General features: G+C 43.3%; 1 protein-coding gene across 5 annotated transcripts in view; it reads right to left on the bottom strand.

Annotated features, from left to right (window-relative positions):
* CD86 (CD86 molecule) overlaps positions 1-12,039 on the bottom strand; it is a 62,662-nt gene that overhangs the window by 35,833 nt on the left and 14,790 nt on the right. For 2 of the 5 annotated variants that reach the window (XM_041722328.1, XM_041722323.1), the window contains exon 1: positions 4,953-5,106. The exons of 2 other annotated variants lie outside the window; for them this stretch is intronic. In XM_041722328.1, coding sequence (XP_041578262.1) covers positions 4,953-4,969 — 17 coding nt within the window. In that variant the 5' untranslated portion in view covers positions 4,970-5,106. Of the gene's footprint in view, positions 1-4,952; positions 5,111-12,039 lie in introns of those variants that run through there. One more of the 5 variants, XM_041722346.1, reaches the window with a different exon arrangement.

Here is a 12,039-nt window from a genome sequence, read left to right on the forward strand (position 1 = left end):
ATTCAACAAATATTTATTGAACCAGGCATTGTGCTAGGTGCTCAGAATATAATGATGAACAAAGCCAGGAACAGCTTCTCGTCACATGGTTACTTATGGTTTAGTAGAGGAGTGAAATAAGCACACAAATAAGTGTAAAATTGTAATGATGACAAGTGCTACAAAGGAGAGATTCATGGTACTTTGAACGTTTATTATAGGACTAGTCTAAACTGAGATTTGAAGAATGATGTGATAAATATGGACACATATCCTTTGCTATTCCTCCCCTGAAGAGGTAAAGTTTAACCTCCTCTACTTAAATCTGGGCAGACTTTGAGACTTGTTTGGCCAATAGAATGCAACAGAAAGGATGTTTTGGACTTGAGAGGCTATATCATAAGAAGTCTTATGGCTTCTATTTTTCTTGGGATACTTTTTCTGAGGCTCTGAGCCATCATGTAAGATGTCCTACTACCCTGACACTGTCATGCCAAAGAGGCCATGTGTTTGGGTTAACGGTCCCAGCTGAGTCCTGCCTTCCAGCCATTATTGCCAACCCACCAGACATAGGAATAAAATCTTGGACCCTCTAAGTCAGAGGTCAGCAAACTACAGCCTGCAGAGCAAACCTGGCCACCACCTACTTTTTACAAATAAAGTTTTGTTGGAATGCAGCTATACCTGTTTGTTTAATTATTGTCTACGGCTGCTTGTCCATTACAGTCATAGAGATGAGTAGCTGTGGTAGGAACCATATGGCCTGAAAAGCTGCAGATGTTTTCTACTTAGTCTTTTATAGAAAAAAATACTGACCCTTGCTCTATCTAGGTCAGCACTGTCCAACAGAAATATAATACAACCACATATGTAATTGGAAAATTTCAAGTAGCCACAGTAAAAAAATTTTTAAAGGTAAAAATTAATTTTAATGATATAGTTTAATTAATTCAGTATATCTAAAATATTATCATCTCAACATATAATCGATATAAAATTATTAATGGGATTTTACATTCTTGTTTCTGCACAAAATCTTGCAGGTATTTTGCACTGATAGCTCTTATATGAGCTACATTTCAAGTGATCGGTGGTAGCCACACGTGGCTAGTGCCTACTGAATTGGACAGTGCAGCTCTAGACCAGCCCATTCACTAGATTAACACTAACCACCATGTGACTTCAGTTGATGCCATGAGGAACAGAAAAATCACTCAAAAGCCTACCCAGATTTCTGGCCTACAACACAGTAAGACAGAGTAAAATATTCATTGTTTTAAGCTGCTAAGTTTGGGAGAGTTTGTTATACACTAATAGGTAAACAGAACAAATTAAATATGTGCTATAAAGGTGAAAGGGAGTGACTTGGGAGCATTTTAGGCAAAAGGAACAGCAGGTGCAAAGGCAGTGAGGCAAGAGGGTACATGAGGGAAGGCTGATGTGGCTTAAGTGACTAGAAGACTGGGGACACAAGCCTGGCGAGGTCAGCAGCGGCCAGATCGTGCTTATCTTAGGGGTCAGCAACAGACTTTGGTGTTTATTCTGAGTGCAACATGAATCACTGAAGAAATTAGAGGAGCGATATTTTAAAAAGATGACTTGGCTACTGTGTAGCAAATGGATAGTAGGGAAACTGGAACAGATGCCAGAAGACCAATCAGTTGGCTACTGTGGTCATGTAAATGAAAGAAGATAGCCACTTGGTCTGGGGTGGTAGTAGTAGAAGTAAAAGTGGAGAGGTTCAAGCAATATTTAGGATTATAATCAACAGGATGTGGCGATGAGGATAAGGTATAGATTGATTGATCCATTCATTCATTCAACAAGTGAGTGCTAGAAGTCACTCTTGTTCAATAGATTAACACAGTGGATGCTACAGGGCTTTTTTACTTTTTTACTTGCACAAATAATGGGAAATTCACTTCTGTAAGTAGAGTAAGATAGCTTAATGGAGTCTGCAATGTCAGACCAGTTTGTATTTGATGTGGTAGAAAATTGAGAGTTTGGGATTAATGGTTTAGGAGCAGAAAAATTATTTAATCAAAGTTTAAAGAAAATAAGCCTGTCAGTGGCCTGAGGAAGGAGGTGAGGGCTGATGTGAGGGGGATCAAGAAAGCCAATATTAAAGTCTCATAGACCCAAGATGAGGACCGTGGGTATGACAAGAAAGACATGAGCATGAGCGCTGCCTTGATGAAAACGTGAGCACTTCATGGTGTCTGGTGGACACAGGAGATGATTGGCTCTGGATGTGCGTCACCCATTTTCAGCTTTGCTGAGTTCCCCTGCCCTCTATGTCTCTTTCTAGCTCAGGCTGGGTCATTTGACTAACTTGGTTTCCAATCTCTTCTTGGAGCAAATCCTCCTGGGTCTCTATTTGTGGAGAATTTTTCCTACGTAATACTGCCTTACGTTGATAAGCTGTCCTTCCCCTCACCCACTTGGGAGCAGAATGTTTCCACACAGATGTAAGGGTAACAGCATCAAAGATGCATATGTACAATGAAGAAATGTCTATGTAGACTCTTAAGGAGAAGAAGGCTGCTTTTATTCATTCCCTGATATTGTAGGTGACTAAGTATTAAAATCAGGAGTCCATTCCCCTCACTCACCCAAAAGAAGGAGCACAGCATGGTGAGAGCATTTAGTTTTTCCAGGCTACTTATAGCAAGTTTGTGTACGAGACACATCCCCGGTTCTCCTAGTCATATCTAGAATTGGATCTTTCTGAGACAAGGAGCATCCCTTTTCCAAATTGTCAATGGTTGTTGAAGCCATTTTTTTCCTTTTTTGCCAAAAAAGTGCCTATGAGCAAGCATCATGCCAAGTTATACAGGTGAGTCTGTGCACCTCTGGTCAAAGGCTCCGCCTGCCGCAAATAAGACCCACAGAACTCACTAAAAAGCATTTATGCCAATCCTCGCCCTGTAAGAGGGCCCCTTCCTGTTCTCTCAGAACCAGAATCATGGTCAAAGAGAGAAAGCTAGTGTTTCAAGGGCACAATTTGAGGGACGTCCCCTCTCCCCATTCCGTGTACCAGCTCTACCCCGGTGCTTGGAATTCCCAAATTACTCATTCCTTGGGTTAAGGCATTTTTGAAAGCCCCTATTAAAATGCAAACGCTAACTAGAAAGGAGCAATGTTTTTTTGGTTTTAGCCCTTAAGAGTTAAGTTCAAGTTAATTTATCTAAATAGGAAATGGAACTCAGAAAGGAATCATACTCAAAAAAAGTAGGGAGACTAGTGAATGGGAACCTTCCTCTTCTGATGGGGAGATGGAAAGTGCTGAAGACATATTTTTCCTCTATACCTATTCAAAATGGTGTCTATTTCCCAAAGCTCACCCTGAGTATACGCCAACCTACGGTTCAGAAACAAGGCTCTACATAAGGTTAGAGATGAGGATAAAGGTCCAGTAAAGAATGATGGGCCCAGCCTAAGGCCCTATCCTTCTGTCCTGCCCCCTAAATACTTTTATTTGCCTGACCACGAAAGGTGAATTGTCAACACTTGCCTAGACTCTGGATAACCGCCCAGGAACCTTCCGACCACCCTCCTTGCTTGCTTCAGACATGTTTTGTTTTTGTTCCGTTTCTTCACAGCTTTAGGCTTCTAGCCCAGAAACACCTAAACCTGGCCTCTATCCCATTTTTGAAACATGTTATTTCAAAGATCTCAATTCTCTCCTAAAGAACCTGGCTTGGGTTACCTTTTCACCTTTTATGCTCTTTCCACTCTCACCTTAGCCTCAACTCCATAAAATCCAATCCTCATCTCCACCAGGAAGAGACACCTGACATTCAGGGGTATTAGAGTAGCCAAAATATCGAGCTCAAAGACATAGTTATTAAACAGTGAGTAAAATCACATTTCCTTGCCTTCAAAGCACAGTCGCCATACAGTCATGTTCGTGCGACTATTTAATTAGCACTGTTTTCCCATAAGGCTAAAAGCTGCAAGAGTACAAGGACCATGTCTTTTATGCTCCCTGTTAAAACCTCACTACATGGGACATAGGTAAGCCCTCAATAAATATATTTAGAACACACCAGTGAACAAACATTTATAAAAGCTTCCATTATACACGGTATAGCTCATATAAATAGCATTCATGGTACCTGCAACAGCAAACAATTAAAATAATACAGAACTGTGAGCTTGCGCACATAATTAGACTCATGTAAGTCCAGAGCCTTCGTCCCAAGTTTGAGGTTACACGTCAGAGGAATAGACCATCTCCTTAGCTATTACAATTTGAGGGGAGTGGGAAGTTCCCTTGGCCAAAAATTATTTTCACCTGTCTCTCCTTAAATAACTATTAGTGGAGACTCTATTTTAAGCCTATTTGCAAATGCAAATACGTTCATGGTATACAGAACACGAGAAACCACTGCCTGGGCTCTTTTTTGACCTAAGACTTTCTTTTCAAATGGGCTGTTGGTCTCTGGTGCCAAGAGGGGCCAATAGTGTGATGGGGCACTTAGATGGGAAGAAGAAATGGAGAAAAGAGAAAAAAAGAGGGACAGGTAGAGAAATGCCAAATAAGAAAGCAGAGAGCGCTGCAGAGGCTGTGGCTTTTGCCTGGGTTGTCTGAACTTCCCACTGGCACGACGGGCCCAGGCAGGGCCAGCGTCTTGGATGGTTTCTCCTGCAGCAGAGCTACTTGGAGCCTCTGGCAGCCAGAGGCCGGGGGCGGCTGCGGGTTGTTTGGTAAGTGGCGCCTTCTGTTTCCTGCCTGTCCTGTCCCCCAGGTCACCAAAGCAGACAAAGGGATCTGGCTGGAAGAGCCACGTCTTTGTATTGTCCTACCCCCGACATGGCCAGTCTCAGAAGCAAGCTCAGGCTTGCCCAGAAGCTCGGGGCATGTCCTCCACAGCCCTGGCCAGCCACCAGCCCCACCTCTGAACACCTGCCCCAGACTCAGCCTCATCTAACCCCGAGCCCCCAGGCACCCGGGCGCCCGGAGAACATACCTGTCACACGTGCCCATCCACCGCAGCTCCCGGAGACCAGGTGCATAAGCCCAGTGGCATTCCCGAGGAACACAGAAGCCGGGGGTTAAGAATAAACAAAGAGGAGACTTCGTGAGCTCCCCATTACGTCCTAACACCCCTTGTAGAGAAAGAAATAATGTCAGAGCTGAGGCTAGAACTCAAATGTAGAAAGGGGAACTGACAAGAAAGAAATAGCACCACAGACAGGGGCTGGTTCCAGATAACTTCTGATGGCAGGTGGGCATTTCCACCCATGAAAATGACTACGAAGGCACTGGCGGAGAGTGAGTGAATGTAAAGCCCTGAGGAAACTCCCCAAAGACAGCCCAGCCACAAATATGACACAGACTGACAGGGATCCGGGAGTGCAGGCTCTGAGGCTTATAGGTGAAGGTTCAGCTCAGTTTAACAAGTGTTTGATGGGGTCACCACGTACCCTGCACTGTTTCTGGCTTGGCAGGGCTGCAGGAGACAGTTTAGAATCAGAGAACCCAGACACTGGGTATTTCTCGTCTCACTCCCCCACCCCCACCCCCACCCCCACCAACCTTTCACTTTGATTTGAAGTTTGGGTTGAACCAACCATTCATCCATTCACCTCCATGGATCCTGCTAGAAGCCAATTAACATACACAGCCCGTTTTCACATTTTCCCAATCTAATCCTAACTGTCCTAATCCAGAATGTTTCTATTACCTTGGCTCCTGTTCATAGAACTAGGTGGTACTCTCAAGTCCAGGGATAAGTCACAAGCAGAGGAGTGACAGCTGTGTGAATGTCAAGTGGATTTTTCCAAACCTAGTGCTTCAGCAGGGACAGGCTTCACACCTATAATCCTGCCCCCAATGTATGGCTTCTTTTTCTGACTCAGTCTGGCCCTGCAAAGCCCTCTGCTCAATGTTGGGGGGAGGTGGGGGGAGATTTGTGTGCTTCTGAGCCTGCAGTATTTGCACTCAAGAGAGAAGTTCCCTCTGAGCAAGCCTCCTCCACTCCCTGGAGGCCAACTGTGCCCTGCAGGGCTGGAGAAATTAAAGTAACAAAGGAAAAGCTGTTTGTTGTCTGGGTTGAGAAGGAGCACCCAAGCAAGGACTTGTGGTGCAGGGGAAGTAGCACAGCCTGGGCTTGAAACTGGTGGCCCAAGGTCAAATGCTGGCTTGATTGCTGGGCCCTGAAAAAGTTCTGAACATCTATCTCCCCATCTCAGTCTTCTTATTCAGGAAATGTGACCAGCGTCCTTGCTGCTTTGTTCTGAAAGACAAATGGGATCTTGCATGTAAATCGCCTGGCCCTGAGCATGCTCTGCAGCTGCTTACTCTTCATTATTTCTTCCCTGTCTTCCTTTTAGACCGTCCAGTTCTCATTTTGACCTTTATTGGACCACAAAGATTATCCTTAACCACTGGAAAGGTGATGGTCTTTCTTCCCCAAAACACGTCAACTCCCTCACCTTCCGTCCAGGACCTCTTGAACCCATAGCCTTCCTGCATGGGTCCCGGGCCCTGACTCATAGGGTCTTCACTTCCTCTCAGCCATTCTGTGTGTATACCTTGGAAACTTCATCCTTTATTCGGATAGGCCCCACCTGGGGTTTTCCTCTGGATTTTACAATCATATATTTTTTTAATTTCAAAGGGTCCATTTAGTTTCCTTATTGTAACACATGAAATTACCCATGTATCAGGGCACAGGAGAATCAATTTACATTCCACTCGTTTTTCAAGTTTCCTTTGTTTCTTTGTACTCAGCAGTCAAAATCTAAGATAGACTAAATTGGAAAGTCTTACTATTGGAATATTGGAATAGTATTTACCGAATTTCAGTCACTCTAGCTACTAGTCCCACTTCATATCTATGTCAAATCTGTATTAATTTTTTATACACTTATTTTTCTCTTGACTTACTTTTGAGTCAGTTTATTTTAAAAGGAGTCTTTATATCAACAAAAAAATTTTAAAAGCCAATATACCTTGCCATAAGTGAAGGGTGAGTAAAAAATAACACATCACACAGGGCTTTGGAATCACAGACACTTGTGTTCAAACTCTGGCTAGTTCAAACTCAACACTAGTTGATACGTGTGTGTTCTTGGGGAAGTCATCTAACTTCTCTGAACCCTAGTTTCATCACAGAAGTAATGCTAAACATCTTATAAGCTTGTTGTAAGGATTAGACAGGAAGACACATATATGGTGTCTCACACAGATCCTGACATGTAGCAGGTTCTTTTAAAAAAAAAGCTGTTTTATTGTTTTCCCTTTCACATATTTTCTCTCATCTCCTCGTTTCAGCTCCTGCTTAGAGCAGTATCCTATACACTGCAACATTGAATTAATGGGAGATAAGGGGTGAGGCTGGCAGCAGAAATAAAGGACAACACGGTGCCATGGAATTCCCTTACTCCATGACTTCATTAGCATTGCTGGGTTGTCTAAGGGACCTCAGAAGTCATCCCAGCCTCTCACTGTGAAGCAAGGACCCCTTTGATGTTATCTTCAGTAGATGGACATCCAGCCTTTGCTTTCTCACTTATGTTGGAAAACTCACTACCTGATAAGACAGTTATAAGAGAAAAAAGGTCTTCTTTATAATAATCTCACATCTCCCACTTCTCTCCCCTCAGCCCTATAAGTACCATCTACTTGTCTCTGTCCTGTATAGTAAACTAACTGGTATATGCATTTTTAACTTCTTTGCATAGAGCCCTCCAAAGAGTTGAAAGCAGATATCTCTTCTCTCTGCTAAATAGTATCAGTGTCCTCAACTGTTCCTCATATGATGTGGTCTCTAGAACCAAAGCAACCTGGTGATTCTCTCACTGGCATCTGACTTCCTGAATTTATTAACATACTTCTTTGCAGAGAGGGCTCACAAAATGGAATGGATGATGATAAGATCACTTTTGTTAATGAGTCAGAGATCAAATAAGCTTATAAAAATTGTATTGGAGTGGCTGACCATGATTTTTATTTTTTCAAGTGTCATGTCAGATCACCAACTCCTGGTCCAATCTTGTGTGTCAGTGTTCAGCCAATCAAAATTACTCTAAATCCCATACATGTCTTTCATTGTATTGGTCATCTTTTCAAGCCATGTGCCGCTGAAAAATTTGATAAGAAGGCCTTACCCAAGGGTCATCAGGGCCAAGGATAGATGGGGTTCAGCAGCGATGGTGGTCAACAATATCAAATGCTGAGATGAGGTTAAGCAAAATGAAGATCAGTTCCTTGTGCTTAGTAAGGAGGAAGTTACTAGTAACCTCAGAAGGCTGCTTTCTGTGTGGGGCTGCTTCCTCCATGCCTCACTCCCAGATGTTCTCATATCTGATGAGGCCAAGGCTACAAGAAAAAGCAGCAGGAAGCGAGTGGCCAGAGATGGTAGCTGGGTCAGGGAAATAGATACCTTTGTGATGTTCTTGCTGAACTGCCCAAAAGATATTCCCCTGGGACCACATAGTTAGGCTCTCCTCTGGGGGCAGGGAAGGGCAGAGCTAGGAACTTGTGGGCATTTGGAAAGATCCAAACAGCCAAATTTTCCAATTCCAGCCATGTATTTGTTTGCTATATATAAATGACTTCCTGTGGTCACTGGTCAAGAGGAAATTTAAATATTTTACGTTGTGGTAGTTCCAATATAGGACAAGATCATTTCCACAAATAATTGTAGCAGCATTATTTATTGAAATGTTAGTGTTTGTTTTCGAGATTTCTTGACACACAGTTTTGTTTTGTTTTCTTTTGTTTGCAAGAGAGAAAGCAGAAGAGACAAAAGTCAAAGCACCTTTGGGCTTTTGTGAAAGCCTATGGAAGAGATGATACAAGTGTCCTAGATAAGAAGAGAAAAGAGAGCACTTTGAAATGCAAGAGGAAGGAAGGGCAGAGGTGTTTGGGTCCTGGGAGCAGTGGGATCCAAGCACCCTTCTCAGTGCTCCCGGGGGGTGCTAAAGCTTTGGGAGTCATGGCTCTTGCCTACAGAGGCAGTGCGCTTGGCTCATGGGCCTCAGTTGGTAACCCCCACTGACACGGGGGCCGGGAGCTGCCAGGCTTCACAGACTCCCGTGGTTTAGATAGTGAGGTTGCCAATGGCAACCAAGACAGACTCAGGACATTAAGCCCTTTCTCCCATTTCTAGGCATTAAGTAAGCTTCCTGAATTCTGGAGGAAGGAAAGGGCACCCCTGTATGATCAAGACGGAATCTCCTATCCAACTGGCAGGATGGGTCTCACGGGTGAGATTAGGTTGAGTTAAAGGAAATATGGAAAGTGATTATCTTTTACATACTTGGATTTCCAGGCAGAAATTCCTACCCTATGCAATAGTTCCTAAACGGTGTTTAGTTTAGAAGTCATGCAGCTCAGGGAGGTTCTGTTCTTGTTCCTAGCCCTGCTGCGTAAACTCTCACAGTGCAGGATAGCTAGCCACCGCTCCCAGGGCCTGACGCTTCCCTTTTAGTTGAACTCTTCTGGGTCCACAGAGAGGGATCCCTGACACCAGTTGAGAGAGTGTAAAACATTTGCTATGAATTTTTTCTTTTACTGCTGTTAGAGAAAGTATTTCTAAAACCCTTCCTCCTGAAAGCATAAACACCCTGACCGCTGAGAAAATGGAGACAGCCACAAACTGGAAAAAAACATTTGCAAAACAGATACCTGATAAAGGACTGACATCCAAAATGTATAAAGAACTCTTAAAACCCAAGAAAAGGAATGACTCGGTCTAAAAAAACGGACAAAAGATCTGATCACGCACCTTCCCGAAGAAGATATACAGATGGTAGATAAGCACATTAAAAGGTGCTCAGTGGGACGCCTGGGTGGCTCAGCGGTAGCGACTAAGGTGCCCTTCAGTAAGTGAATAGATAGACAAAGTGTGGTGCACCCATTCAATGGAATATTATTCAATGATAAATAGAGATGAGGTCTCAAGCTATGAAAAGACAGACACAAACTTTAAATGCATATGGTTTAATGAAAGAAGTCAACCTCAAAAGGCTACATACTGTATGCTACCAATTAGATGACATTCTGGAAAAGGCAAAACCACCGAGTAAAAAGATCAGTGGTTGCCAGGAAATGTGAGGAGGGGTGAATAGCGGAGCACAGGATTTTCATGGCAGTGAAACTTTCCTTATGATCCTGTAATGGTGGATACATGTTATAAATTTGTCAAAGCCCATAGAACTGCAGAACCCAAAGAGGGGAATTAAATGTTAAGCATGAGCTTTAATGAACAATGTTGGTTCTCTGATTGTAGCAAATATACCACAGTTACTCACGATCCTAATAGGGGCAACTGTGTGCCGGGGAGAGGGTAAATGGGAATTCTCTGTACCGTCTGCCCAATTTTTCTGTAAGTCTAAAACTGTTAAAAAAAAAAAAAAAAGAAGAAGAAGAAGCCTAATTAATTAAACACACACACACACACACACACACACACACACACACACACACACACTAACCACATGCACTGATTCCTGGTAAAGCAGCTAAGTTAATGACATGACATTTTAGAGAGCTTCTACACTAGTGGGTAAGAAAATTAGCATCAATTTCACAGTCCAGAGGTTCACTTCTCCATGTTGCCCACTTGTGATCAAACACCATGCATAAAATATTGCTGCAAAACATCTGTACTGTAGTATTTCTGCCCTTTATTTTGATATTTCTGCATCTTTCTTGTGCAGAATTATAGGTTTTTATGTCAGTTCCTTAAGTACGTTAAAAAGTCCCATTGTGTTCTAAGGCCCCGATCAATAAAAAATGGCTTTCAGTTCCATGTTTCTGGAGGAACATTCTTAGAAACGCAGTAAGTTTCTTTTTTCTTTGAGTGGGAGATACAGCATTGACGTACATTTAAAAGCAATCTTAAATGGTTAAGTATTGAAGGTTGAGTCTTTTTCTTTGTCTGAGCCAAAGTTTTGCAGCCTCCGTATTTATATCCTATAAGAGGGTCACCAAGGTAGGGAGAGACCCTCATTCTTAAAACCTCTAGCGCAGGCTCCTCTCTAGTCCTGGGGTGGTGTCTCTGCTGCCCGGGGTGTCTTATTTTATTCACTTTCTCATGATGCAAATTCACACCCATCATTCATGCGTGCTAAGAAAGAGGGAACATGTATTGTTTCTTAAGTTATATTCGATCAACTTCTGAGCACAGAAACTAGGACCTAGTGACATACTTTTGCCTAGATGTCTTCTGAGGAGAAGTCACAGAGGCAAAGGACACCAACAGTTATTTACAAGATTCTATCAAATGAATGCAAAAGATTCTTGGCTGTCAAGAATCTCTCAAAACCGAATGGTGGCTTAATAAAACATACCCAAACTTCAGCAACAGTATACATGTATTTGGACTGAAGATTACATTAGCATTTAGTAAAAGGTAGGGTAAGGAAAAATTGTCAAGCGTCAGGGTGTACAGGTTTTAGAAAAAGAAGTACTGCTGTACCTGGGCTGGATGTGGCCTTTAGATGAACCGCTACTTTAGCAGTATGGGCAAGGGTGGAAGATGAAACATGGCATAGAGCTCAGGCTAAGGATGGCAACCCTGGCAGGTAAGGAGCCAGCCATCCCAAACCCAGGGTCTGAAAGTGGTCAGTGGTCTAGTGGAGACATGGCTGAGTGGGGTGGGGGTGTGCTGTGGCACACGCAGAATTGGGAGCTCCTGGAATTGTGGTATCTACAGTATGGTGGGTGGAGGCACTTCACTGTTTCTCGCTATGGAACAAGGCCCAGCACTGGGAGATAGGCCCGAGGGGGCAATGGGGAACTGGACCACAGATCAGGAAACAAGGCCAAGCCAGAGAGGACTACAGCTTGGGAAACTGAGGGACTCACAACTCAACCCCAGGACACTAGAGATCACAAGTATATCAACAAGACCACCTGCAGAGCAACCCTGCCCCCGTGTCTGCCTGCTGTGCATACAAACATGTCATAAAAGGAACCAGGCACAGCTTCAGGGGTCGCTCTAGGGTGTCCATGGGAACTGGTAATAACTATAGACTCTAGTGTCAAACAAATACACATATTTTATGCTTTACCTTTGTTTCTACCCATCTTTTGTATCTTAA

Source organism: Vulpes lagopus, chromosome 1, assembly GCF_018345385.1.
Source record: "Vulpes lagopus strain Blue_001 chromosome 1, ASM1834538v1, whole genome shotgun sequence".
NCBI lineage: Eukaryota > Metazoa > Chordata > Mammalia > Carnivora > Canidae > Vulpes > Vulpes lagopus.